Source organism: Cyprinodon tularosa, unplaced genomic scaffold (assembly GCF_016077235.1).
Source record: "Cyprinodon tularosa strain WSP-4 unplaced genomic scaffold, ASM1607723v1 ctg983, whole genome shotgun sequence".
Classification (NCBI taxonomy): domain Eukaryota; kingdom Metazoa; phylum Chordata; class Actinopteri; order Cyprinodontiformes; family Cyprinodontidae; genus Cyprinodon; species Cyprinodon tularosa.
In genome coordinates, this window is record NW_024039766.1 from 128,157 (window position 1) to 154,116 (window position 25,960).

General features: G+C 53.3%; 1 protein-coding gene across 1 annotated transcript; it reads right to left on the minus strand.

Annotated features, from left to right (window-relative positions):
- Positions 1-770: 770 nt before the first annotated feature.
- On the minus strand, positions 771-24,554 carry auh (AU RNA binding protein/enoyl-CoA hydratase). Its single transcript, XM_038275968.1, has 10 exons — positions 24,378-24,554; positions 18,498-18,565; positions 10,981-11,068; positions 10,738-10,824; positions 8,455-8,547; positions 8,293-8,349; positions 8,028-8,215; positions 7,900-7,950; positions 6,714-6,761; positions 771-1,232 (listed from the first exon to the last, which is right to left on the minus strand). The coding sequence occupies exons 1-10, from the start codon at positions 24,517-24,519 to the stop codon at positions 1,155-1,157; spliced, it is 900 nt and encodes a 299-aa protein (XP_038131896.1). The 5' UTR covers positions 24,520-24,554; the 3' UTR covers positions 771-1,154.
- Positions 24,555-25,960: the final 1,406 nt, after the last annotated feature.

Consider the following 25,960-nt stretch of genomic DNA (forward strand, 5'->3'; position numbering starts at 1 on the left):
TGGGTCAGGACTCTGGACTAGAAGGGCTAGGCTGGGTCAGGACTGGGATCAGGACTCGGGACCAGAATGATTAGGCTGGGTCAGGACTCGGGACCAGAAGGGTTAGGCTGGGTCAGGACCCTGGACTAGAAGGGCTAGGCCGGGTCAGGACTCTGGACTAGAAGGGCTAGGCTGGGTCTGGACTCGGGACTAGAAGGGTTAGGCAGGGTCGGGACTAGAAGGGTTAGGCTGGGTCTGGACTCAGGACCAGAATGATTAGGCTGGGTCAGGACTTGGGACCAGAATGATTAGGCTGGGTCAGGACTCTGGACTAGAAGAGTTAGGCTGGGTCAGGACTCGGGACTAGAAGGGCTAGGCTGGGTCAGGACTCGGGACCAGAATGATTAGGCTGGGTCGGGACTAGAAGGGTTAGGCTGGGTCAGGACTCGGGACTAGAATGATTAGGCTGGGTCAGGACTCGGGACCAGAATGATTAGGCTGGGTCGGGACAAGAATGATTAGGCTGGGTCAGGACTCGGGACCAGAATGATTACCCTGGACTAGAAGGGCTAGGCTGGGTCAGGACCCTGGACTAGAAGGGCTAGGCTGGGTCAGGACTCTGGACTAGAAGGGCTAGGCTGGGTCAGGACTCTGGACTAGAAGGGCTAGGCTGGGTCTGGACTCGGGACTAGAAGGGTTAGGCTGGGTCGGGACTAGAAGGGTTAGGCTGGGTCTGGACAAGAATGATTAGCCTGGGTCAGGACTCGGGACCAGAATGATTAGGCTGGGTCGGGACTAGAAGGGCTAGGCTGGGTCAGGACTTGGGACTAGAAGGGTTAGGCTGGGTCAGGACTCTGGACTAGAAGAGTTAGGCTGGGTCAGGACTCGGGACTAGAAGAGTTAGGCTGGGTCAGGACTCGGGACCAGAATGATTAGGCTGGGTCAGGACTCGGGACTAGAAGGGCTAGGCAGGGTCAGGACTCGTCAGTATTCTCAGGTCCTCAGCATGCAACCAAATCCGCTGGATGTGGCGATGATGGGGTTGGCTGCACACAGGTGTCCCTGGAAGCTAAGCGGCTAACGTGTCAGCGAGGCGCCGCAGGCTCCCAGCTCTGCTGCGTCTGCAGGCAAACAGGTCCGGGGTCCAAAGCTGTGGTTCAGGGAACAAACGTGGTTCATTCCCCCTTGAAATGAGGACGCCTCTTCTCCTTGAAAGCAGCCAGACCTTCCAGGCGGTCTTTGGTTGGTATCACCTTGAGAAACAAACAGGAGCATTAGAAGCAGCGTGATTGGTCTCAGCCTGGTTTAACCGTTTGCTGACCGAGCTGCGATCGCCTCGTCAGCAGAAAACGTTGTAATGTTTTTAATCTGCTGACGGTCATTTCTTTACTGCTGTCAGGTCATTAGGAGTAAACTGATGTGGAATCATCAAAGTGAGCGTCTGCTAGTTTGATCTAATAAACATGTTCCTGTGAGGCTAACGCTGCTCAGTCCAACGGCTGAAGCTGCAGTTTGCATCCAGAACAGGAACCTTCCAGGGCAGAACATCCACCAAGAGACCGCTGCCCCTCAGAGGCAGAACCCTGCTGGCTGTGTGATGGAGCATCAACGCTGCAGACTGAGGACCCTCCTCCTCCTCTGATTGGTTGATCCTGACCGAACAGCAAGGAAGAGGAGGAGCCTGATGTTTTTCCTTCCCTTATGTCAGAAAATCTTTACCCTGCTGCTTTAAGGAGCTGTCTGCGGCGGCTGCTATGTCTCAGTCAGAGCACCGCTCTTCTGTCAGACCTGCATACCTATACTCACTATTCAAGATGTCAGAATTGTGTTTATCCCTTTAGTTTTGTACTTAAAATAAACTCTGAACTAGCTCAACGGGCGTGTCCCTTTAGTCATGTACAAAAAAAAACTATTTAAGGTCAAAAAACACCAGAAAGCACTTTTAGCAGCCTAGTAAACTAGCCCCACCCACCAGCGGCCAAATGATTTGCTGCTTCCTACGTCACAGTCAGTTGCTGATTGGTCAGAGCGTTGGCCAATAGGCACAGACATGGTTAGAAAGGCAACGGGTTGTTCTCACCAACAATCTTCCAATGTCTCATTCATCAGGCTACAATTAAAATGGTTTTTTGTACATGACTAACGGGATACACGTCTGTTTAGGTCGTTTAAAGTTAATTTCATACAAAACTAAAGAGATAAATAGGTATTGACTATGGGTATGCTGGTCTGACTGGGTATACTGGTCTGACTGGGTATGCTGGTCTGACTGGGTATGCTGCTCTGACGGGGTATGCTGGTCTGACGGGGTATGCTGGTCTGACTGGGTATGCTGGTCTGACTGGGTATACTGGTCTGACTGGGTATACTGGTCTGACTGGGTATGCTGGTCTGACTGGGTATGCTGGTCTGACTGGGTATACTGGTCTGACTGGGTATGCTGGTCTGACTGGGTATACTGGTCTGACTGGGTATACTGGTCTGACTGGGTATGCTAGTCTGACTGGGTATGCTAGTCTGACTGGGTATGCTAGTCTGACTGGGTATACTGGTCTGACTGGGTATGCTAGTCTGACTGGGTATGCTAGTCTGACTGGGTATGCTGGTCTGACTGGGTATGCTGGTCTGACTGGGTATACTGGTCTGACTGGGTATGCTGGTCTGACTGGGTATGCTGCTCTGACGGGGTATGCTGGTCTGACGGGGTATGCTGGTCTGACTGGGTATGCTGGTCTGACTGGGTATGCTGGTCTGACTGGGTATACTGGTCTGACTGGGTATGCTGGTCTGACTGGGTATGCTGCTCTGACGGGGTATGCTGGTCTGACGGGGTATGCTGGTCTGACTGGGTATGCTGGTCTGACTGGGTATACTGGTCTGACTGGGTATGCTGGTCTGACTGGGTATGCTGGTCTGACTGGGTATACTGGTCTGACTGGGTATGCTGGTCTGACTGGGTATACTGGTCTGACTGGGTATGCTGGTCTGACTGGGTATGCTGCTCTGACGGGGTATGCTGGTCTGACGGGGTATGCTGGTCTGACTGGGTATGCTGGTCTGACTGGGTATGCTGGTCTGACTGGGTATGCTGGTCTGACTGGGTATACTGGTCTGACTGGGTATGCTGGTCTGACTGGGTATACTGGTCTGACTGGGTATACTGGTCTGACTGGGTATGCTGCTCTGACGGGGTATGCTGGTCTGACTGGGTATGCTGGTCTGACTGGGTATGCTGGTCTGACTGGGTATGCTGGTCTGACTGGGTATGCTAGTCTGACTGGGTATACTGGTCTGACTGGGTATGCTAGTCTGACTGGGTATACTGGTCTGACTGGGTATGCTGGTCTGACTGGGTATGCTGGTCTGACTGGGTATGCTGGTCTGACTGGGTATGCTGGTCTGACTGGGTATGCTGCTCTGACGGGGTATGCTGGTCTGACGGGGTATGCTGGTCTGACTGGGTATGCTGGTCTGACTGGGTATACTGGTCTGACTGGGTATGCTGGTCTGACTGGGTATGCTGGTCTGACTGGGTATGCTGGTCTGACTGGGTATACTGGTCTGACTGGGTATGCTGGTCTGACTGGGTATACTGGTCTGACTGGGTATACTGGTCTGACTGGGTATGCTAGTCTGACTGGGTATGCTAGTCTGACTGGGTATGCTAGTCTGACTGGGTATACTGGTCTGACTGGGTATGCTAGTCTGACTGGGTATGCTAGTCTGACTGGGTATGCTGGTCTGACTGGGTATGCTGGTCTGACTGGGTATACTGGTCTGACTGGGTATGCTGGTCTGACTGGGTATGCTGGTCTGACTGGGTATACTGGTCTGACTGGGTATGCTGGTCTGACTGGGTATACTGGTCTGACTGGGTATACTGGTCTGACTGGGTATGCTAGTCTGACTGGGTATGCTAGTCTGACTGGGTATGCTGGTCTGACTGGGTATGCTAGTCTGACTGGGTATGCTAGTCTGACTGGGTATGCTGGTCTGACTGGGTATGCTAGTCTGACTGGGTATGCTAGTCTGACTGGGTATGCTGGTCTGACTGGGTATGCTAGTCTGACTGGGTATGCTGGTCTGACTGGGTATGCTGGTCTGACTGGGTATACTGGTCTGACTGGGTATGCTAGTCTGACTGGGTATGCTAGTCTGACTGGGTATACTGGTCTGACTGGGTATGCTAGTCTGACTGGGTATGCTAGTCTGACTGGGTATACTGGTCTGACTGGGTATACTGGTCTGACTGGGTATGCTGGTCTGACTGGGTATGCTGGTCTGACTGGGTATGCTAGTCTGACTGGGTATGCTGGTCTGACTGGGTATGCTGGTCTGACTGGGTATGCTGGTCTGACTGGGTATGCTGGTCTGACTGGGTATGCTGGTCTGACTGGGTATGCTGGTCTGACTGGGTATGCTGGTCTGACTGGGTATGCTAGTCTGACTGGGTATGCTGGTCTGACTGGGTATGCTGGTCTGACTGGGTATGCTGGTCTGACTGGGTATGCTGGTCTGACGGAGTATACTGGTCTGACTGGGTATGCTGGTCTGACTGGGTATGCTGGTCTGACTGGGTATGCTGGTCTGACGGAGTATACTGGTCTGACTGGGTATGCTGGTCTGACTGGGTATGCTGGTCTGACTGGGTATGCTGGTCTGACGGAGTATACTAGTCTGACTGGGTATGCTGGTCTGACTGGGTATGCTGGTCTGACTGGGTATGCTGGTCTGACTGGGTATGCTGGTCTGACGGAGTATACTGGTCTGACTGGGTATGCTGGTCTGACGGAGTATACTGGTCTGACTGGGTATGCTGGTCTGACGGAGTATACTGGTCTGACTGGGTATGCTGGTCTGACGGAGTATACTGGTCTGACTGGGTATGCTGGTCTGACGGGGCATGCTGGTCTGACTGGGTATGCTGGTCTGACGGAGTATACTGGTCTGACTGGGTATGCTGGTCTGACGGAGTATACTGGTCTGACTGGGTATGCTGGTCTGACGGAGTATACTGGTCTGACGGAGTATACTGGTCTGACTGGGTATGCTGGTCTGACGGAGTATACTGGTCTGACTGGGTATGCTGGTCTGACGGGGCATGCTGGTCTGACTGGGTATGCTGGTCTGACGGAGTATACTGGTCTGACTGGGTATGCTGGTCTGACGGAGTATACTGGTCTGACTGGGTATGCTGGTCTGACTGGGTATGCTGGTCTGACGGAGTATACTGGTCTGACTGGGTATGCTGCTCTGACGGGGTATACTGGTCTGACTGGGTATGCTGGTCTGACTGGGTATGCTGGTCTGACTGGGTATGCTGGTCTGACTGGGTATGCTGGTCTGACTGGGTATGCTGGTCTGACTGGGTATGCTGCTCTGACGGGGTATACTGGTCTGACTGGGTATGCTGGTCTGACTGGGTATGCTGGTCTGACTGGGTATGCTGTTCTGACGGGGTATACTGGTCTGACAGGGCATGCTGGTCTGACTGGGTATGCTGGTCTGACGGAGTATACTGGTCTGACTGGGTATGCTGCTCTGACGGGGTATACTGGTCTGACTGGGTATGCTGGTCTGACTGGGTATGCTGGTCTGACTGGGTATGCTGTTCTGACTGGGTATGCTGGTCTGACTGGGTATGCTGGTCTGACTGGGTATGCTGGTCTGACTGGGTATGCTGGTCTGACTGGGTATGCTGCTCTGACGGGGTATACTGGTCTGACTGGGTATGCTGGTCTGACTGGGTATGCTGGTCTGACTGGGTATGCTGTTCTGACGGGGTATACTGGTCTGACAGGGCATGCTGGTCTGACTGGGTATGCTGGTCTGACGGAGTATACTGGTCTGACTGGGTATGCTGCTCTGACGGGGTATACTGGTCTGACTGGGTATGCTGGTCTGACTGGGCATGCTGGTCTGACTGGGTATGCTGGTCTGACTGGGTATGCTGGTCTGACTGGGTATGCTGGTCTGACTGGGTATGCTGCTCTGACGGGGTATACTGGTCTGACTGGGTATGCTGGTCTGACTGGGTATGCTGGTCTGACTGGGTATGCTGTTCTGACGGGGTATACTGGTCTGACAGGGCATGCTGGTCTGACTGGGTATGCTGGTCTGACGGAGTATACTGGTCTGACTGGGTATGCTGCTCTGACGGGGTATACTGGTCTGACTGGGTATGCTGGTCTGACTGGGTATGCTGGTCTGACTGGGTATGCTGTTCTGACTGGGTATGCTGGTCTGACTGGGTATGCTGTTCTGACGGGGTATGCTGGTCTGACTGGGTATACTGGTCTGACTGGGTATGCTGGTCTGACTGGGCATGCTGTTCTGACGGGGTATGCTGGTCTGACAGAATAGTGGCGGTGGAACCCACTGCCTTCCTCTGCTTGTCCTTTAATCGTCCATCCTTATAGTTGGGGTTGCTTGCTGTCTCCTCCTCGCTCTGCTTGTTCTTTAAACCTTGCTTTGGTTGTGTCGGAGCATTTTGACGTTCTTCCCACTGAAACCGTCCCTCTGCTCCACGCTGCAGAGCTGCTGAGTCAGAGACGCAGCTGATCGGTTTCTGGGATCGTTGATGCATTTTTGGGAGACCAGCTGTTTTTTATTGCCTCACCGTTACTGAACGGCCTGGCTTCCACCACTCAGCAGACGGAGCTACTATTCCAGTTAAGATCAAAATGATGACATCAGTAACAGGAAGGAGAACGGGCGACAGAGGCAGCACTCACCTGAGCGTAGCACGCCTCTTCGATGGCCAGACCTGTGGATAAATCCACCTGGAAGAGAATCAGGCGTCAGTCAGTGATAGAAAACAAGCCTTTCATAGTTCTCAGTCCAGGCCTGTCTGACTGCAGCAGCCCAAAGTCCCACCCACCTGATGTGACTCCGCCCACTCTCTCTGGCCAAACAGTACAGATGAAAAGTAGCTGCTAACAGTTCAACATTGGGCTGCAGAGACTAAACTTCACAGGAAGCCCAACCATAGAATCCTATGAAGACTCTGTTGCACTGATCAATTCTAGGATAGATAAATGCACGGAGGAGCTTTTCTAGATCCTTCTGGACATCAGTCCTTTAATCCTGGAGATGTTCTTCAGGTGATCAAAGGATGACTCATTTCAGCCATAATCAGTGGTTTCTGCTGCAGCAGCTGAAGCTGGGGTCTAACTCTGGATCTCCGCTCTTTTGGTCCAAAGATTATTACCTCAGTTTGTTTTTTTTTCAGTTGTAGAAAATGATGGTTCATCCACAGATTGATCTGTTCTTAGCATCTAACAAACGTTCTGATTGGTTCATAGCCACCTGCTGACGTTGGGATGTAAAGCTAGGTTGCATAGTGATGCTAACTGATCTGGTTGTTTGCTATGATCTGAGCCAAGGGGAGCATGTAGATGTTAAATAGGAGGGGCCCCAGAATGGAGCCTTGAGGAACCCCACAGGTGATTTTCCTGGTCTCTGATGTAAAGTTCCCTACTGACTCATAGAAGTCCTTGTCCTTCAGGTAGGATTCAAACCAGAAAGGCCCACCCACTTTTCCAGACGCTAGCTATAGCGGCGGGCTAGCCATAGCGGCTAGCTAGTCATAGCGGCTGGCTACCTATAGCAGCCGGCTAGCTATAGTAGATGGCTAGCTATAGCGGCCGGCTAGCCATAGGAGCTGGCTAGCTATAGCAGCTGGCTAGCTCAAGTAGTCAGTCACCCGTGCTGCAAACAGGAAGCCTGGGTTCGTATCCAGAATGAGCGGCCAGTGTTGGTCCTGAGATCCCATCCTGGCAGACCTCAGATGTGACACTAATTTATGGTTGTAATATCATGACTTTATTTAATCTTTAGACATTATGAATCATCAATAGATTCTGACTTTATTTTTCTCTCTGTCCATGTAAAGTGTTTGTATGTGCCATCAGAACTCACCTCTATTCCCTGGTTAATTGCCAGCTTTGCCATCCGTACTGCAATCGGTCCCTGAGAAGCCAGAACCAAACCTTTCACTGAGTGACAGCCCTCCTTCTGAAACCAGGTTTTCCTGCCTGCTCCAGTACCTGAGGGTTGATCTCACGAGCCAGCTGGAGAGCATGGAGGTAGGCCGCGTCTCCACGCTCGTTCTGCTCTACCGAATGATTGACCAGCCCCAGGCGGAACGCCTCCTTTCCATCCACGACTCGGCCCGTGAAGATCAGCTCCTTGGCTAGAGACACGCCGATGGCTCTGGGAAGACGCTGTGTTCCCCCTACAGGAGCAGACACAGGAGCAACTTTACTACCAGTTACTGATGAAACTAAAACATTTTAATAGGATAAGCCTCACCTGCTCCTGGAATAATCGCAAGCTTTGTCTCAACGAGCCCCATTTTTGCACTGCTGGCTGAGGAACAGAAACCAACAGAAGATCCTTTATTTCACACAAACAGCAAACTCAGCAGATACTGATACTTTAATGTGACGTCATGGAGGCGTGCAAGAAACGTACAAGCGATTCTGATGTCACAGGCTAGGGCCATTTCCAGCCCCCCCCCTAAAGCAGCTCCATCTATGGCAGCAATCGTTGGTACGGTGAGATTACCTGCAGAGAGCAGAACAGACAGCGTGAACACGAACCCTGACCAGCGTCCCGACGCCGCCGCACACATCAGGTCAGTGAATGACAAGAAACGACTGGGAGATCTGGTCTCCTGCAGGTCTGGAGAGTAAAGTTCTAATGTGAATAATGCTCGCCGTTAGTGTTACACCGATACCAGTATGGGGCGGGGCCCCGATCCAGCAGTAAAATGGTGGTATCGGCGAGTACCAACCAATAGGGCACCGATACCATTTTGAAAGTTAAACGTTTCTATTGTCAACCATTCCAGGTCGGCAATAAAAAGTTCTACTGGATTCACTGTTTTAGTCTTTTTCCTGCTTCACAAAGGAAGGCAGCAGCTGGACATGAAGCCATGATGGTGATTATTCTACATCCAAGTAGTCTGCAGTTCTTCAGATATAAACACACCAATTTCAATCAGATGGTATGGGCCGATACTGACAGCCAGGTATGGGGGCCAGAAAATGGCACCAGCCCAACGAATTTCACCGTAGATCGGGATGGTCTGGCGGTGGTGACGCATCGATCAGAGTGAACCAACCTTTACGGAGGACCGTTCCTGCCATAATTACAGACACAGATCAACAAACAGCTAGCACCATTTAATACGGGAGATTTATTTAATTATTCCTGAAATAATCAGGTTCGACTGTCTCGGTTCGGTTCGTGTGTGTTGCGTTCGGTTCATGCGCTGCTCCTTTTTCTCATAGGCGAAGCGTTTACACTCCAGAGCAGAAGGTGGCGGTACTGCGACCAAAGCCAACCACCAGTAGTAAACAAGAAAAAGCAGCGTAGCCGGGTGTAGCAGAAAAAATCAGTTGTTGTTGAGAATTGTGTGGGTATGGCGAGTGGGAAAGAGCAGGAGTTGGAAGACGCGCCAGCAGCACTTTATGGGTCTGCTGTATGGGACCACTTTGCATTTAGAGTGACCTACGATGACGGCGGGAAGAAAGCTATGGATAAAAGTGCAACAGTGTGCAAGCATTGTGCAACACGTTTTGGTTATGCTAACAGCAACATGACCAACATGTCAGGCTAACCCCGAAATCCCACATACTCTGTCAGCGCTCCGCCCCGCTGCGCTCCAGACCGGCTGCTCAAAGCAAAGCCTACAGCCTCCACTGTGGCTTCGTCCGCTCCGCTCTGAGTTCCTTGGAGATCGTAGAGAGCATGCGCCAGATGATTCAATTCAAAGCAGCAAAACATGCAGAAATGATCCAGGGTTTCCGAGGATCATTTAAAATAAAAAAATAAAAATAATTCATTATTTTAATTTTATTTTTTTTATTCATTTTTATGGGATTTCGGTGTAACAATCAACATATACTGAACCTAACCGAAAACCGTGACCACGAAACCGTGAACCGAACCGAACCGTGGATTTTGTGAACCGTTCCACCCCTAAGATATACTGATAACAATTTTAATCCTTAAATAATCTTATTGCTGTGAACTTTCAATTTAAACTCATTTTAATCCGATTTTCCTGAACTCTTTGGTTTCAGCCTGTTAGCATCAGCTAGCATCTTAGTGAGGAGGGAGAAGAGCAGCTTCCACGTCCACCACCACACTAGTCCCAGCTGCAGCCACGACTCACTAGTCACCTGTTCAACGCCTTACTAGTCACAGATTCACTAATCAATAATTCACTAGTCAGTAGTTCACTAGTCATCAGGTTACTGGTCACCGGTTCACTAGTGGGTGGTTCACTAGTCATCGGTTCACTGGTCACCGGTTCACTAGCTGCCAGTTCACTATTCGCTGGTTATCCTAGTCAGTGGTTCACTAGTAGCAGATTCACTAGTCGTCGGTTGAGAGTTTACAAAAGGGAAATTCCCTCTGCATTTAACCCATCCCCTTGGGGAGCAGTGGGCGGCCATTATGCGAAGCAGTGTTCCAAGGGTCTTGCTCTGGGATCCAGAGTGCACGCTGTTCACTATGGACCTATTTAGTCAGCGGTTCTCTAGTAACCAGTTCAGTAGTCAGCGGTTCACTAGTAACCGGTTCAGTAGTCAGCGGTTCACTAGTAACCGGTTCAGTAGTCAGCGGTTCTCTAGTCGCTGGTTCTCTAGTTGCAGAGCCAATGGTCAGTTCTAGCACAGACGTGAGGACTGTTGTTACTGAAATAAAGGTGCAGCCTGCGATGGAGTCGGGATGCCATGAAGTCCTTACCCAGCTCGGTGATGAGGGCCCTGGCTCTTGAAACAAATGGTCCCACCTCACTGGGAGCCATCTTTGCCCTCTCCTTCAGATCGGCACCTAAACACAGAAACAAGAAGGTTTGTTGCCAGATGGACCAGGAGGTCCCTGCTGGAGTTTCTGAACATCTCTAAAGACTAATCTGGACATTTGGCCCATGGTTACTACATTAAAATGGTATTTCTATCCTATTCTCTGTAGATTTCAGGCTCATACCTGCACAGAAGATACCAGGAACTAAACTGCATAAAATAACGCTCCGAACTTTGTTATTCTTCTTTATGTCCTCCATAGCATCAAACATCTGGAAGAACAAAAACAACATTTCAGCTCCAGGTGCCTTAAAGAGGATCTAAAGCCCATATTAAATAATTGGGAAGTGAAGGTGCAGCATTGTTCTGTAAACTCTATTAAAACGTCCACAGTTTCCTCCTGTGTGTTTCTGCTGCATTAGAATTCTTTGGTTCTTTGGTTAAAATTGTCCAGCTTGGTCGGCTCACAGCTCCACGCTCAGGTTCAAAGGTGTGTTCACGCCAAACACCAACAACATTTAGCCCCTCAGTCGCAGGCAGTTCTCACAAACATGGTGATATTTAGCCCCGTTTGCTGCACCGCGGCATCAGATAGAAGGATCGCTGATCCAAGGCCCGTTTCACAAAGCAGGTTTAACAAAATATGTTTTCAGTTTTAAGGCAGCTGCTGTGAATTAGTTCAACCAACTCTAAGTAGGTCCACTCAGAGTGGAGCGTGGAACAACGATGAAAAGCCATTATTAGCTCCGAGTCACCATGATGACAAGAAACAGGAAGTGCCTTTATATTCAGCCCTGAATATAAAGCCTGACTAAATATTTATCTATGATATCTGAAATATATTTCTTTATAATAACAATAATAAGTAACAATAGGAATATGGAGATCTGAAATTAATTTCTAGGCATCCAGATTGTTTATTCTAGATGTGAAGAATATCATTTTGTTTAAAATGGTCATTTTAAAAAGAAAGAAAATGTTTTTTTCAGATATCAGGAAAACGTATTCAGTCACACTAGCAAATATCCAATGAGCCTGCCGTAACCATGGTTACATTATAGGTAGACTAGCTTACTGCTATAATGGTAGTGGTTCAATTGATCTATTGAGGTTCAATCAATAGTCAGCATGTGAAGATGGAGTCTAGAATCATTGTTCTATGAGGTAGGACCTGTTCATCGTCCCATGGGTTCCTCCTCATGATGAGGTAGGACCTGTTCATCGTCTCATGGGTTCCTCCTCATGTTGAGGTAGGACCTGTTCATCGTCTCATGGGTTCCTCCTCATGATGAGGTAGGACCTGTTCATCGTCTCATGGGTTCCTCCTCATGATGAGGTAGGACCTGTTCATCGTCTCATGGGTTCCTCCTCATGTTGAGGTAGGACCTGTTCATCGTCTCATGGGTTCCTCCTCATGATGAGGTAGGACCTGTTCATCGTCCCATGGGTTCCCCCTCATGATGAGGTAGGACCTGTTCATCGTCCCATGGGTTCCTCCTCATGTTGAGGTAGGACCTGTTCATCGTCTCATGGGTTCCTCCTCATGATGAGGTAGGACCTGTTCATCGTCTCATGGGTTCCTCCTCATGATGAGGTAGGACCTGTTCATCATCCCATGGGTTCCTCCTCATGTTGAGGTAGGACCTGTTCATCGTCCCATGGGTTCCTCCTCATGATGAGTTAGGACCTGTTCATCGTCTCATGGGTTCCTCCTCCTGATGAGGTAGGACCTGTTCATCGTCCCATGGGTTCCTCCTCATGTTGAGGTAGGACCTGTTCATCGTCTCATGGGTTCCTCCTCATGTTGAGGTAGGACCTGTTCATCGTCCCATGGGTTCCTCCTCATGTTGACTTAGGACCTGTTCATCGTCCCATGGGTTCCTCCTCGTGATGAGGTAGGACCTGTTCATCGTCCCATGGATTCCTCCTCATGATGAGGTAGGACCTGTTCATCGTCTCATGGGTTCCTCCTCATGTTGAGGTAGGACCTGTTCATCGTCTCATGGGTTCCTCCTCATGATGAGGTAGGACCTGTTCATCGTCTCATGGGTTCCTCCTCATGATGAGTTAGGACCTGTTCATCGTCCCATGGGTTCCTCCTCATGTTGAGGTAGGACCTGTTCATCGTCTCATGGGTTCCTCCTCATGTTGAGGTAGGACCTGTTCATCGTCCCATGGGTTCCTCCTCATGTTGAGGTAGGACCTGTTCATCGTCCCATGGGTTCCTCCTCATGTTGAGGTAGGACCTGTTCATCGTCTCATGGGTTCCTCCTCATGTTGAGGTAGGACCTGTTCATCGTCCCATGGGTTCCTCCACATGTTGAGGTAGGACCTGTTCATCGTCCCATGGGTTCCTCCTCATGTTGAGGTAGGACCTGTTCATCGTCTCATGACTTCCTCCTCATGTTGAAGTAGGACCTGTTCATCGTCTCATGGGTTCCTCCTCATGTTGAGGTAGGACCTGTTCATCGTCTCATGGGTTCCTCCTCATGTTGAGGTAGGACCTGTTCATCGTCTCATGGGTTCCTCCTCGTGTTGAGGTAGGACCTGTTCATCGTCTCATGGGTTCCTCCTCATGTTGAGGTAGGACCTGTTCATCGTCCCATGGGTTCCTCCTCATGTTGAGGTAGGACCTGTTCATCGTCCCATGGGTTCCTCCTCATGTTGAGGTAGGACCTGTTCATCGTCCCATGGGTTCCTCCTCATGTTGAGGTAGGACCTGTTCATCGTCTCATGGGTTCCTCCTCATGATGAGGTAGGACCTGTTCATCGTCTCATGGGTTCCTCCTCATGATGAGTTAGGACCTGTTCATCGTCCCATGGGTTCCTCCTCATGTTGAGGTAGGACCTGTTCATCGTCCCATGGGTTCCTCCTCATGTTGAGGTAGGACCTGTTCATCGTCCCATGGGTTCCTCCTCATGTTGAGGTAGGACCTGTTCATCGTCCCATGGGTTCCTCCTCATGTTGAGGTAGGACCTGTTCATCGTCCCATGGGTTCCTCCACATGTTGAGGTAGGACCTGTTCATCGTCCCATGGGTTCCTCCTCATGTTGAGGTAGGACCTGTTCATCGTCTCATGACTTCCTCCTCATGTTGAAGTAGGACCTGTTCATCGTCTCATGGGTTCCTCCTCATGTTGAGGTAGGACCTGTTCATCGTCTCATGGGTTCCTCCTCGTGTTGAGGTAGGACCTGTTCATCGTCTCATGGATTCCTCCTCATGTTGAGGTAGGACCTGTTCATCGTCCCATGGGTTCCTCCTCATGTTGAGGTAGGACCTGTTCATCGTCCCATGGGTTCCTCCTCATGTTGAGGTAGGACCTGTTCATCGTCCCATGGGTTCCTCCTCATGTTGAGGTAGGACCTGTTCATCGTCTCATGGGTTCCTCCTCATGATGAGGTAGGACCTGTTCATCGTCTCATGGGTTCCTCCTCATGATGAGTTAGGACCTGTTCATCGTCCCATGGGTTCCTCCTCATGTTGAGGTAGGACCTGTTCATCGTCCCATGGGTTCCTCCTCATGTTGAGGTAGGACCTGTTCATCGTCCCATGGGTTCCTCCTCATGTTGAGGTAGGACCTGTTCATCGTCCCATGGGTTCCTCCTCATGTTGAGGTAGGACCTGTTCATCGTCCCATGGGTTCCTCCTCATGTTGAGGTAGGACCTGTTCATCGTCCCATGGGTTCCTCCTCATGTTGAGGTAGGACCTGTTCATCGTCTCATGGGTTCCTCCTCATGATGAGGTAGGACCTGTTCATCGTCTCATGGATTCCTCCTCATGTTGAGGTAGGACCTGTTCATCGTCCCATGGGTTCCTCCTCATGTTGAGGTAGGACCTGTTCATCGTTCCATGGGTTCCTCCTCATGTTGAGGTAGGACCTGTTCATCGTCCCATGGGTTCCTCCTCATGTTGAGGTAGGACCTGTTCATCGTCTCATGACTTCCTCCTCATGTTGAAGTAGGACCTGTTCATCGTCCCATGGGTTCCTCCTCATGTTGAGGTAGGACCTGTTCATCGTCTCATGGATTCTTCCTCATGTTGAGGTAGGACCTGTTCATCGTTCCATGGGTTCCTCCTCATGTTGAGGTAGGACCTGTTCATCGTCCCATGGGTTCCTCCACATGTTGAGGTAGGACCTGTTCATCGTCCCATGGGTTCCTCCTCATGTTGAGGTAGGACCTGTTCATCGTCTCATGACTTCCTCCTCATGTTGAAGTAGGACCTGTTCATCGTCTCATGGGTTCCTCCTCATGTTGAGGTAGGACCTGTTCATCGTCTCATGGGTTCCTCCTCGTGTTGAGGTAGGACCTGTTCATCGTCTCATGGATTCCTCCTCATGTTGAGGTAGGACCTGTTCATCGTCCCATGGGTTCCTCCTCATGTTGAGGTAGGACCTGTTCATCGTCCCATGGGTTCCTCCTCATGTTGAGGTAGGACCTGTTCATCGTCCCATGGGTTCCTCCTCATGTTGAGGTAGGACCTGTTCATCGTCTCATGGGTTCCTCCTCATGATGAGGTAGGACCTGTTCATCGTCTCATGGGTTCCTCCTCATGATGAGTTAGGACCTGTTCATCGTCCCATGGGTTCCTCCTCATGTTGAGGTAGGACCTGTTCATCGTCCCATGGGTTCCTCCTCATGTTGAGGTAGGACCTGTTCATCGTCCCATGGGTTCCTCCTCATGTTGAGGTAGGACCTGTTCATCGTCCCATGGGTTCCTCCTCATGTTGAGGTAGGACCTGTTCATCGTCCCATGGGTTCCTCCTCATGTTGAGGTAGGACCTGTTCATCGTCCCATGGGTTCCTCCTCATGTTGAGGTAGGACCTGTTCATCGTCTCATGGGTTCCTCCTCATGATGAGGTAGGACCTGTTCATCGTCTCATGGATTCCTCCTCATGTTGAGGTAGGACCTGTTCATCGTCCCATGGGTTCCTCCTCATGTTGAGGTAGGACCTGTTCATCGTCCCATGGGTTCCTCCTCATGTTGAGGTAGGACCTGTTCATCGTCCCATGGGTTCCTCCTCATGTTGAGGTAGGACCTGTTCATCGTCTCATGACTTTCTCCTCATGTTGAAGTAGGACCTGTTCATCGTCCCATGGGTTCCTCCTCATGTTGAGGTAGGACCTGTTCAACGTCTCATGGATTCTTTCTCATGTTGAGGTAGGACCTGTTCATCGTCTCATGGGTTCCTCCTCATGTTGAGGTAGGACCTGTTCATCGTCCCATGGGTTCCTCCTCATGTTGAGGTAGGACCTGTTCATCGTCTCATGGGTTCCTCCTCATGTTGAGGTAGGACCTGTTCATCGTCCCATGGGTTCCTCCTCATGTTGAGTTAGGACCTGTACATCGTCCCATGGGTTCCTCCTCATGATGAGGTAGGACCTGTTCATCGTCCCATGGGTTCCTCCTCGTGATGAGGTAGGACCTGTTCATCGTCTCATGGATTCCTCCTCATGATGAGGTAGGACCTGTTCATCGTCTCATGGGTTCCTCCTCATGTTGAGGTAGGACCTGTTCATCGTCTCATGGGTTCCTCCTCATGATGAGGTAGGACCTGTTCATCGTCCCATGGGTTCCTCCTCATGATGAGTTAGGACCTGTTCATCGTCCCATGGGTCCCTCCTCATGTTGAGGTAGGACCTGTTCATCGTCCGATGGGTTCCTCCTCATGTTGAGGTAGGACCTGTTCATCGTCCCATGGGTTCCTCCTCATGTTGAGGTAGGCCCTGTTCATCGTCTCATGGGTTCCTCCTCATGTTGAAGTAGGACCTGTTCATCGTCCCATGGGTTCCTCCTCATGTTGAGGTAGGACCTGTTCATCGTCTCATGGGTTCCTCCTCATGTTGAGGTAGGACCTGTTCATCGTCTCATGGGTTCCTCCTCGTGTTGAGGTAGGACCTGTTCATCGTCCCATGGGTTCCTCCTCATGTTGAGGTAGGACCTGTTCATCGTCTCATGGGTTCCTCCTCATGTTGAAGTAGGACCTGTTCATCGTCCCATGGGTTCCTCCTCATGTTGAGGTAGGACCTGTTCATCGTCTCATGGGTTCCTCCTCATGTTGAGGTAGGACCTGTTCATCGTCTCATGGGTTCCTCCTCGTGTTGAGGTAGGACCTGTTCATCGTCCCATGGGTTCCTCCTCATGATGAGGTAGGACCTGTTCATCGTCCCATGGGTTCCTCCTCATGATGAGGTAGGACCTGTTCATCGTCTCATGGGTTCCTCCTCATGTTGAGGTAGGACCTGTTCATCGTCTCATGGGTTCCTCCTCATGATGAGGTAGGACCTGTTCATCGTCTCATGGGTTCCTCCTCATGTTGAGGTAGGACCTGTTCATCGTCTCATGGGTTCCTCCTCATGATGAGGTAGGACCTGTTCATCGTCCCATGGGTTCCTCCTCATGATGAGGTAGGACCTGTTCATCGTCCCATGGGTTCCTCCTCATGTTGAGGTAGGACCTGTTCATCGTCCCATGGGTTCCTCCTCATGTTGAGGTAGGACCTGTTCATCGTCTCATGGGTTCCTCCTCATGATGAGGTAGGACCTGTTCATCGTCTCATGGGTTCCTCCTCATGATGAGGTAGGACCTGTTCATCGTCCCATGGGTTCCTCCTCATGTTGAGGTAGGACCTGTTCATCGTCCCATGGGTTCCTCCTCATGTTGAGGTAGGACCTGTTCATCGTCTCATGGGTTCCTCCTCATGTTGAGGTAGGACCTGTTCATCGTCTCATGGGTTCCTCCTCATGATGAGGTAGGACCTGTTCATCGTCTCATGGATTCCTCCTCATGTTGAGGTAGGACCTGTTCATCGTCCCATGGGTTCCTCCTCATGTTGAGGTAGGACCTGTTCATCGTCCCATGGGTTCCTCCTCATGTTGAGGTAGGACCTGTTCATCGTCCCATGGGTTCCTCCTCATGTTGAGGTAGGACCTGTTCATCGTCTCATGGGTTCCTCCTCATGTTGAAGTAGGACCTGTTCATCGTCCCATGGGTTCCTCCTCATGTTGAGGTAGGACCTGTTCATCGTCTCATGGATTCCTCCTCATGTTGAGGTAGGACCTGTTCATCGTCTCATGGGTTCCTCCTCATGATGAGGTAGGACCTGTTCATCGTCTCATGGGTTCCTCCTCATGATGAGGTAGGACCTGTTCATCGTCTCATGGGTTCCTCCTCATGATGAGGTAGGACCTGTTCATCGTCTCATGGATTCCTCCTCATGTTGAGGTAGGACCTGTTCATCGTCTCATGGGTTCCTCCTCATGATGAGGTAGGACCTGTTCATCGTCCCATGGGTTCCTCCTCATGTTGAGGTAGGACCTGTTCATCGTCCCATGGGTTCCTCCTCATGATGAGGTAGGACCTGTTCATCGTCCCATGGGTTCCTCCTCATGTTGAGGTAGGACCTGTTCAGGACGGATCAGGTCTGGATGTCTGGGATGGATTAGGAGGCGAAACGGTAGCGCTGAGAAGGAGAGCTTTCTGGATAGAAAGGACATCTAGGCGCGCTCTGAGAATCCTCCCTAGAGGTGCTTCTGGTGTGAAGGACAGGCTGATCTCCTGTCATTGTTCACACAGCTGGTGAATGATACCCAGCAGACTTTGGGTCGCAGCTGCATCAGTGAAGGTCTGAATCCTGACAAGAGGTTTCCATAGTAACCGTCGTTAAAGGTCGTTAAGGAGCAGTCTGAGAATACCAACCAGATGGACCAGGTTCCTGCTGATGGAGTTTTTGGCCTTTGGTCGATTTATCCCAACCACCACGATTCCTGAAAAACATGAAGACAACAATCACTGAGCGGGCCAGTTGTGGTTCTAATAAAGACCGCGACCCGACCCGTAGCCCTGGACCCGGTATGGACGCCGCTACCAGCAGCCAGAGGATCCAGAGGCTACGGGTCACCAAGAACCTTCTGTGGCTGGAACCGAGCCACAGGAACTACCTGGCTGGTTCCTTTTTTTTACGGCACCAGTGGCCCTGCAGCAGAACCACGACCTGCAGCGGGACCAGGACCTGCAGCAGAGTCAGGACCTGCAGCAGAACCAGGACCTGCAGCAGAACCAGGACCTGCAGCGGGACCACGACCTGTAGCAGAGTCAGGACCTGCAGCGGGACCAAGACCTGCAGCAGAGTCAGGACCTGCAGCAGAACCAGGACTGCAGCAGAACCAGGACCTGCAGCAGAACCAGGACCTGCAGCGGGACCACGACCTGCAGCAGAGTCAGGACCTGCAGCGGGACCAAGACCTGCAGCAGAGTCAGGACCTGCAGTGGGACCAAGACCTGCAGCAGAGTCAGGACCTGCAGTGGGACCAGGACCTGCAGCGGGACCAAGACCTGCAGCAGAGTCAGGACCTGCAGTGGGACCAGGACCTGCAGTGGGACCAGGACTTGCAGTGGGACCAGAACCTGCAGAGGAACCAGGACCTCCAGCAGGACCACAACCTGCAGCAGAGTCAGGACTTGCAAGAAAAACCAGGTTTAGGACCTGCAGCGGGACCAGGACCTGCAGCGGGACCAGGACCTGCAGCAGAACCAGGACCTGCAGCGGGACCAGGACCTGCAGCGGGACCAGGACCTGCAGCAGAGTCAGGACCTGCAGCAGAACCAGGACCTGCAGCGGGACCACGACCTGCAGCAGAACCAGGACCTGCAGCGGGACCACGACCTGAAGCAGAGTCAGGACCTGCAGCGGGACCAAGACCTGCAGCGGGACCACGACCTGCAGCAGAGTCAGGACCTGCAGCGGGACCAAGATCTGCAGCAGAGTCAGGACCTGCAGCGGGACCAGGAACTGCAGGAGAGTCAGGACTTGCAAGAAAAACCAGGTTTAGGACCTGCAGCAGGACCAGGACCTGCAGCGGGACCAAGACCTGCAGCAGCGTCAGGACCTGCAGCAGAACCAGGACCTGCAGCGGGACCACGACCTGCAGCAGAACCAGGACCTGCAGCGGGACCACGACCTGAAGCAGAGTCAGGACCTGCAGCGGGACCAAGACCTGCAGCGGGACCAAGACCTGCAGCGGGACCAGGACCTGCAGCGGGACCAGGACCTGCAGCGGGACCAGGACCTGCAGAGGAACCAGGACCTCCAGCAGGACCACGACCTGCAGCAGAGTCAGGACTTGCAAGAAAAACCAGGTTTAGGACCTGCAGCGGGACCAGGACCTGCAGCGGGACCACGACCTGCAGCGGGACGATGACCTGCAGCAGAGTCAGGACTTGCAAGAAAAAACAGGTTTAGGACCTGCAGCAGGACCAGGACCTGCAGCAGAACCACGACCTGCAGCGGGACCATGACTTGCAGCGGGACGAGGACCTGCAGCAGAACCAGGACCTGAAGCGGGACCACGACCTGAAGCGGGACCACGACCTGCAGCGGGATGAGGACCTGCAGAAGGACCAGGACCTGAAGCGGGACCAGGACCTGCAGAAGGACCAGGACCTGAAGCGGGACCAGGACCTACAGAAGGACCAGGACCTGAAGCGGGACCAGGACCTGCAGTAGGACCAGGACCTGCAGCGGGACCAAGACCTGTAGCAGAGCCAGGACCTGCAGCGGGACCAAGACCTGCAGCAGAGTCAGGACCTGCAGTAGGACCAGGACCTGCAGTGGGACCAGGACCTGCAGTAGGACCAGGACCTGCAGTGGGAACAGGAACTGCAGTGGGACCAGGACCTGAAGCGGGACCAGGACCTGCAGTAGGACCAGGACCTGCAGTGGGAACAGGAACTGCAGTGGGACCAGGACCTGAAGCGGGACCAGGACCTGCAGTAGGACCAGGACCTGAAGCGGGACCAGGACCTGCAGTAGGACCAGGACCTGCAGAAGGACCAGGACCTGAAGCGGGACCAGGACCTGCAGTAGGACCAGGACCTGAAGCGGGACCAGGACCTTCAGTAGGACCAGGACCTGAAGCAGGACCAGGACCTGCAGTAGGACCAGGACCTGCAGTGGGACCACGACCTGCAGCAGAGTCAGGACCTGCAGTAGGACCAGGACCTGCAGTGGGACCTCCTCCACCCAGCAGAGCCTCCTCCACCTACCAGAACCTCCTCCACCCAGAAGAACCTCCTCCACCCAGAAGAACCTCCTCCACCTACCAGAACCTCCTCCACCTACCAGAACCTCCTCCACCCAGCAGAACCTCCTCCACCCAGCAGAGCCTCCTCCACCTACCAGAACCTCCTCCACCTACCAGAACCTCCTCCACCCAGCAGAGCCTCCTCCACCCAGCAGAGCCTCCTCCACCCAGAAGAACCTCCTCCACCTACCAGAACCTCCTCCACCTACCAGAACCTCCTCCACCCAGCAGAGCCTCCTCCACCCAGCAGAACCTCCTCCACCCAGCAGAACCTCCTCCACCCAGCAGAATCTCCTCCACCCAGCAGAACCTCCTCCACCCAGCAGAATCTCCTCCACCCAGCAGAACCTCCTCCACCCAGCAGAACCTCCTCCACCCAGTAGAACCTTCTCCACCCAGCAGAACCTCCTCCACCCAGCAGAATCTCCTCCACCCAGCAGAACCTCCTCCACCTACCAGAATCTTCTCCACCCAGCAGAACCTCCTCCACCCAGCAGAACCTCCTCCACCCAGTAGAACCTTCTCCACCCAGCAGAACCTCCTCCACCCAGCAGAGCCTCCTCCACCCAGCAGAACCTCCTCCACCCAGCAGAACTTCCTCCAGCCAGCAGAACCTCCTCCACCCAGCAGAATCTCCTCCACCCAGCAGAACCTCCTCCACCCAGCAGAACCTCCTCCACCTACCAGAATCTTCTCCACCCAGCAGAACCTCCTCCACCCAGCAGAACCTCCTCCACCCAGTAGAACCTTCTCCACCCAGCAGAGCCTCCTCCACCTAGCAGAACCTCCTCCACCTACCAGAACCTCCTCCACCCAGCAGAGCCTCCTCCACCCAGCAGAGCCTCCTCCACCCAGCAGAGCCTCCTCCACCCAGCAGAGCCTCCTCCACCCAGTAGAACCTCCTCCACCCAGCAGAGCCTCCTCCACCCAGCATAACCTCCTCCACCCAGCAGAACCTCCTCCACCCAGCAGAGCCTCCTCCACCCAGCAGAACCTCCTCCACCCAGCAGAACCTCCTCCACCCAGCAGAGCCTCCTCCACCCAGCAGAGCCTCCTCCACCCAGTAGAACCTCCTCCACCCAGCAGAGCCTCCTCTACCCAGCATAACCTCCTCCACCCAGCAGAACCTCCTCCACCCAGCAGAGCCTCCTCCACCCAGTAGAACCTCCTCCACCCAGCAGAACCTCCTCCACCCAGCAGAACCTCCTCCACCCAGCAGAATCTCCTCCACCCAGCAGAACCTCCTCCACCTACCAAAATCTTCTCCACCCAGCAGAACCTCCTCCACCCAGCAGAACCTCCTCCACCCAGTAGAACCTTCTCCACCCAGCAGAGCCTCCTCCACCCAGCAGAACCTCCTCCACCTACCAGAACCTCCTCCACCCAGCAGAGCCTCCTCCACCCAGCAGAATCTCCTCCACCTACCAGAACCTCCTCCACCCAGCAGAGCCTCCTCCACCCAGCAGAACCTCCTCCACCCAGCAGAGCCTCCTCCACCCAGCAGAACCTCCTCCACCCAGCAGAACCTCCTCCACCCAGCAGAGCCTCCTCCACCCAGCAGAGCCTCCTCCACCCAGTAGAACCTCCTCCACCCAGCAGAGCCTCCTCCACCCAGCATAACCTCCTCCACCCAGCAGAACCTCCTCCACCCAGCAGAGCCTCCTCCACCCAGCAGAACCTCCTCCACCCAGCAGAACCTCCTCCACCCAGCAGAGCCTCCTCCACCCAGTAGAACCTCCTCCACCCAGCAGAGCCTCCTCCACCCAGCAGAGCCTCCTCCACCCAGCAGAGCCTCCTCCACCCAGCAGAACCTCCTCCACCCAGCAGAGCCTCCTCCACCCAGCAGAACCTCCTCCACCCAGCAGAGCCTCCTCCACCCAGCAGAGCCTCCTCCACCCAGCAGAGCCTCCTCCACCCAGCAGAACCTCCTCCACCCAGCAGAACCTCCTCCACCCAGCAGAACCTCCTCCACCCAGCAGAACCTCCTCCACCCAGCAGAACCTCCTCCACCCAGCAGAATCTCCTCCACCCAGCAGAACCTCCTCCACCCAGCAGAATCTCCTCCACCCAGCAGAGCCTCCTCCACCCAGCAGAGCCTCCTCCACCCAGCAGAACCTCCTCCACCCAGCAGAGCCTCCTCCACCCAGCATAACCTCCTCCACCCAGCAGAACCTCCTCCACCCAGCAGAGCCTCCTCCACCCAGCAGAGCCTCCTCCACCCAGCAGAACCTCCTCCACCCAGCAGAACCTCCTCCACCCAGCAGAGCCTCCTCCACCCAGCAGAGCCTCCTCCACCCAGCAGAATCTCCTCCACCCAGCAGAACCTCCTCCACCCAGCAGAGCCTCCTCCACCCAGCAGAACCTCCTCCACCCAGCAGAGCCTCCTCCACCCAGCAGAACCTCCTCCACCCAGCAGAGCCTCCTCCACCCAGCAGAGCCTCCTCCACCCAGCAGAACCTCCTCCACCCAGCAGAATCTCCTCCACCCAGCAGAGCCTCCTCCACCCAGCAGAGCCTCCTCCACCCAGCAGAACCTCCTCCACCTACCAGAACCTCCTCCACCCAGCAGAGCCTCCTCCACCCAGCAGAATCTCCTCCACCTACCAGAACCTCCTCCACCCAGCAGAGCCTCCTCCACCCAGCAGAACCTCCTCCACCCAGCAGAACCTCCTCCACCCAGCAGAACCTCCTCCACCCAGCAGAGCCTCCTCCACCCAGCAGAGCCTCCTCCACCCAGCAGAGCCTCCTCCACCCAGTAGAACCTCCTCCACCCAGCAGAGCCTCCTCCACCCAGCATAACCTCCTCCACCCAGCAGAACCTCCTCCACCCAGCAGAGCCTCCTCCACCCAGCAGAACCTCCTCCACCCAGCAGAACCTCCTCCACCCAGCAGAGCCTCCTCCACCCAGTAGAACCTCCTCCACCCAGCAGAGCCTCCTCCACCCAGCAGAGCCTCCTCCACCCAGCAGAACCTCCTCCACCCAGCAGAACCTCCTCCACCCAGCAGAGCCTCCTCCACCCAGCAGAACCTCCTCCACCCAGCAGAGCCTCCTCCACCCAGTAGAACCTCCTCCACCCAGCAGAGCCTCCTCCACCCAGCAGAGCCTCCTCCACCCAGCAGAACCTCCTCCACCCAGCAGAATCTCCTCCACCCAGCAGAACCTCCTCCACCCAGCAGAATCTCCTCCACCCAGCAGAACCTCCTCCACCCAGCAGAATCTCCTCCACCCAGCAGAGCCTCCTCCACCCAGCAGAGCCTCCTCCACCCAGTAGAACCTCCTCCACCCAGCAGAGCCTCCTCCACCCAGCATAACCTCCTCCACCCAGCAGAACCTCCTCCACCCAGCAGAGCCTCCTCCACCCAGCAGAGCCTCCTCCACCCAGCAGAACCTCCTCCACCCAGCAGAACCTCCTCCACCCAGCAGAGCCTCCTCCACCCAGCAGAGCCTCCTCCACCCAGCAGAACCTCCTCCACCCAGCAGAATCTCCTCCACCTACCAGAATCTTCTCCATCCAGGTTGCGGACCTTCAGCTCCTCTCTGGGTTCGGAGCTCATCCGTCGGCAGGAGGCCGTGAGGCAGCGGGCCCTTCCGACAGCCAGGGGCCACCTGAGGGCCACTCGTCCCACCGCAGCGGCCATGGTGTCCCTTCCTCTGCTTCTTCTTCGGTCTAACAGCAAACTGCTGCTCTGCCGCCACCTGCTGGCCTGGACAGGAAGACGACCGATAAACTGTTACTTTAAAATAGAAATGAAGTCTTTGTATTCCAGAGCTTTAAAGTCTATAATTTAGTTATTTTAGTGTTTATTTTTTTTATTCCAAGTTTTCCGTATTTGCTGAGTTTCTGTCTGATTTAATATTCCCTGTTAAATATGTCCCTCATTGCTTCCCGTTGTTCATCACCTGGTTAAAATGATAGAGGAGCTGAGAAACACCTGCTGCTGGTTTATGACCTGATGGGTTGGTGGATGGAAGACCTGGCAGGTCAGAGGATGAGGAGGATGAGGAGGATGATGAGGATGATGAGGATGAGGAAGATGAGGAAGGCTGGACAACAGTTTGAAATGGGAAAGAGAGATAGAGGAGGGAAAACGGGAGAGAGGTGGTTGGAGAATGAAGGAAATAAAGTGGAATAGTCAGAAAGCAGCTCAGAGATGTTAGCAGGAAGGTTGATAGAAAAGAAATAAAAATAATATTTAGATTCATTTCAGCCCCATTTTGATTTCCAGATAAATAAATAAGAACATTGGGGAAGAAGAATCAATGAAGGAGTTGATAGATGGAAACTTTCTGGTAATTTGGAAAAATTAGGAGCAAAAAAAATCAAAGCTTTGGATTTTGGACACTGAGGGAAAAGAAATGATGGAGATAAAAGTCATTGGAGAGAATAAAACTGTGAAAGGAGTGATAACAGGAAAACCAATTAACCAGCGTTTAAATCAATTACAGGTGAATATTATTGGAGGCTTTGTTATCAGGATAGAGAGAGTTTATTAAAACTCTCTAAAAACTAACAAGGACGGCAGCACATTGATCAGTGTGATTGCGGTGGGGAAGAAGCTGCTGCAGAACCTGCTGGTCCTGCATTGAATGCTGGGAAGCCTCTTCCCAGAGGGCAGCATGGTGGGGGGGTGAGGGGTCATTGATGATGTCACGGGCTCGGGACACGCAGCGCTGGGATGAAATGTCTTTAATGGAGGGAAGAGGAGCCCCCATGATCCTCTCTGCTGTTCTCACCTTCTTCCAGTCTGAGGCGCTGCAGCCTCCACACCACACAGTGAGACAGCTGCTCAGAACGCTCTCTATGGGGGGGGGGCAGGTGGGCTCTCTATGGTGCTTCTGGAGGAGGTGGGGAGGATGGGGGGGGGCAGGACGCTCTCTATGGTGCTTCTGGAGAAGGTGGGGGGGCAGGGGGGCTCTCCTCATCCTCCGCAGTGAGGACCAGTGAGGCGGTGCGTGTCCTGAGTCCCTAACATCCTCATGTCTGTCAGCAAAGATCTAAAATGGTGTTGAGAGCAAATCCTCCACTGAGCAGAGAATTTATTCATCAGCCTGCAGCTCATCGTGTCTCCGTACAAGAAA

Excerpts from the sequence above, each read along its gene's own strand:
- auh (XM_038275968.1), bottom strand. The coding sequence starts at position 24,519 with ATGGCCGCTGCGGTGGGACGAGTGGCCCTCAGGTGGCCCCTGGCTGTC. Across the intron at positions 8,216-8,292 it reads TGCGATTATTCCAGGAGCAG|GGGGAACACAGCGTCTTCCC; the intron begins GTGAGGCTTATC and ends CTGCTCCTGTAG. Across the intron at positions 7,951-8,027 it reads CTCGTGAGATCAACCCTCAG|GGACCGATTGCAGTACGGAT; the intron begins GTACTGGAGCAG and ends CTGGCTTCTCAG.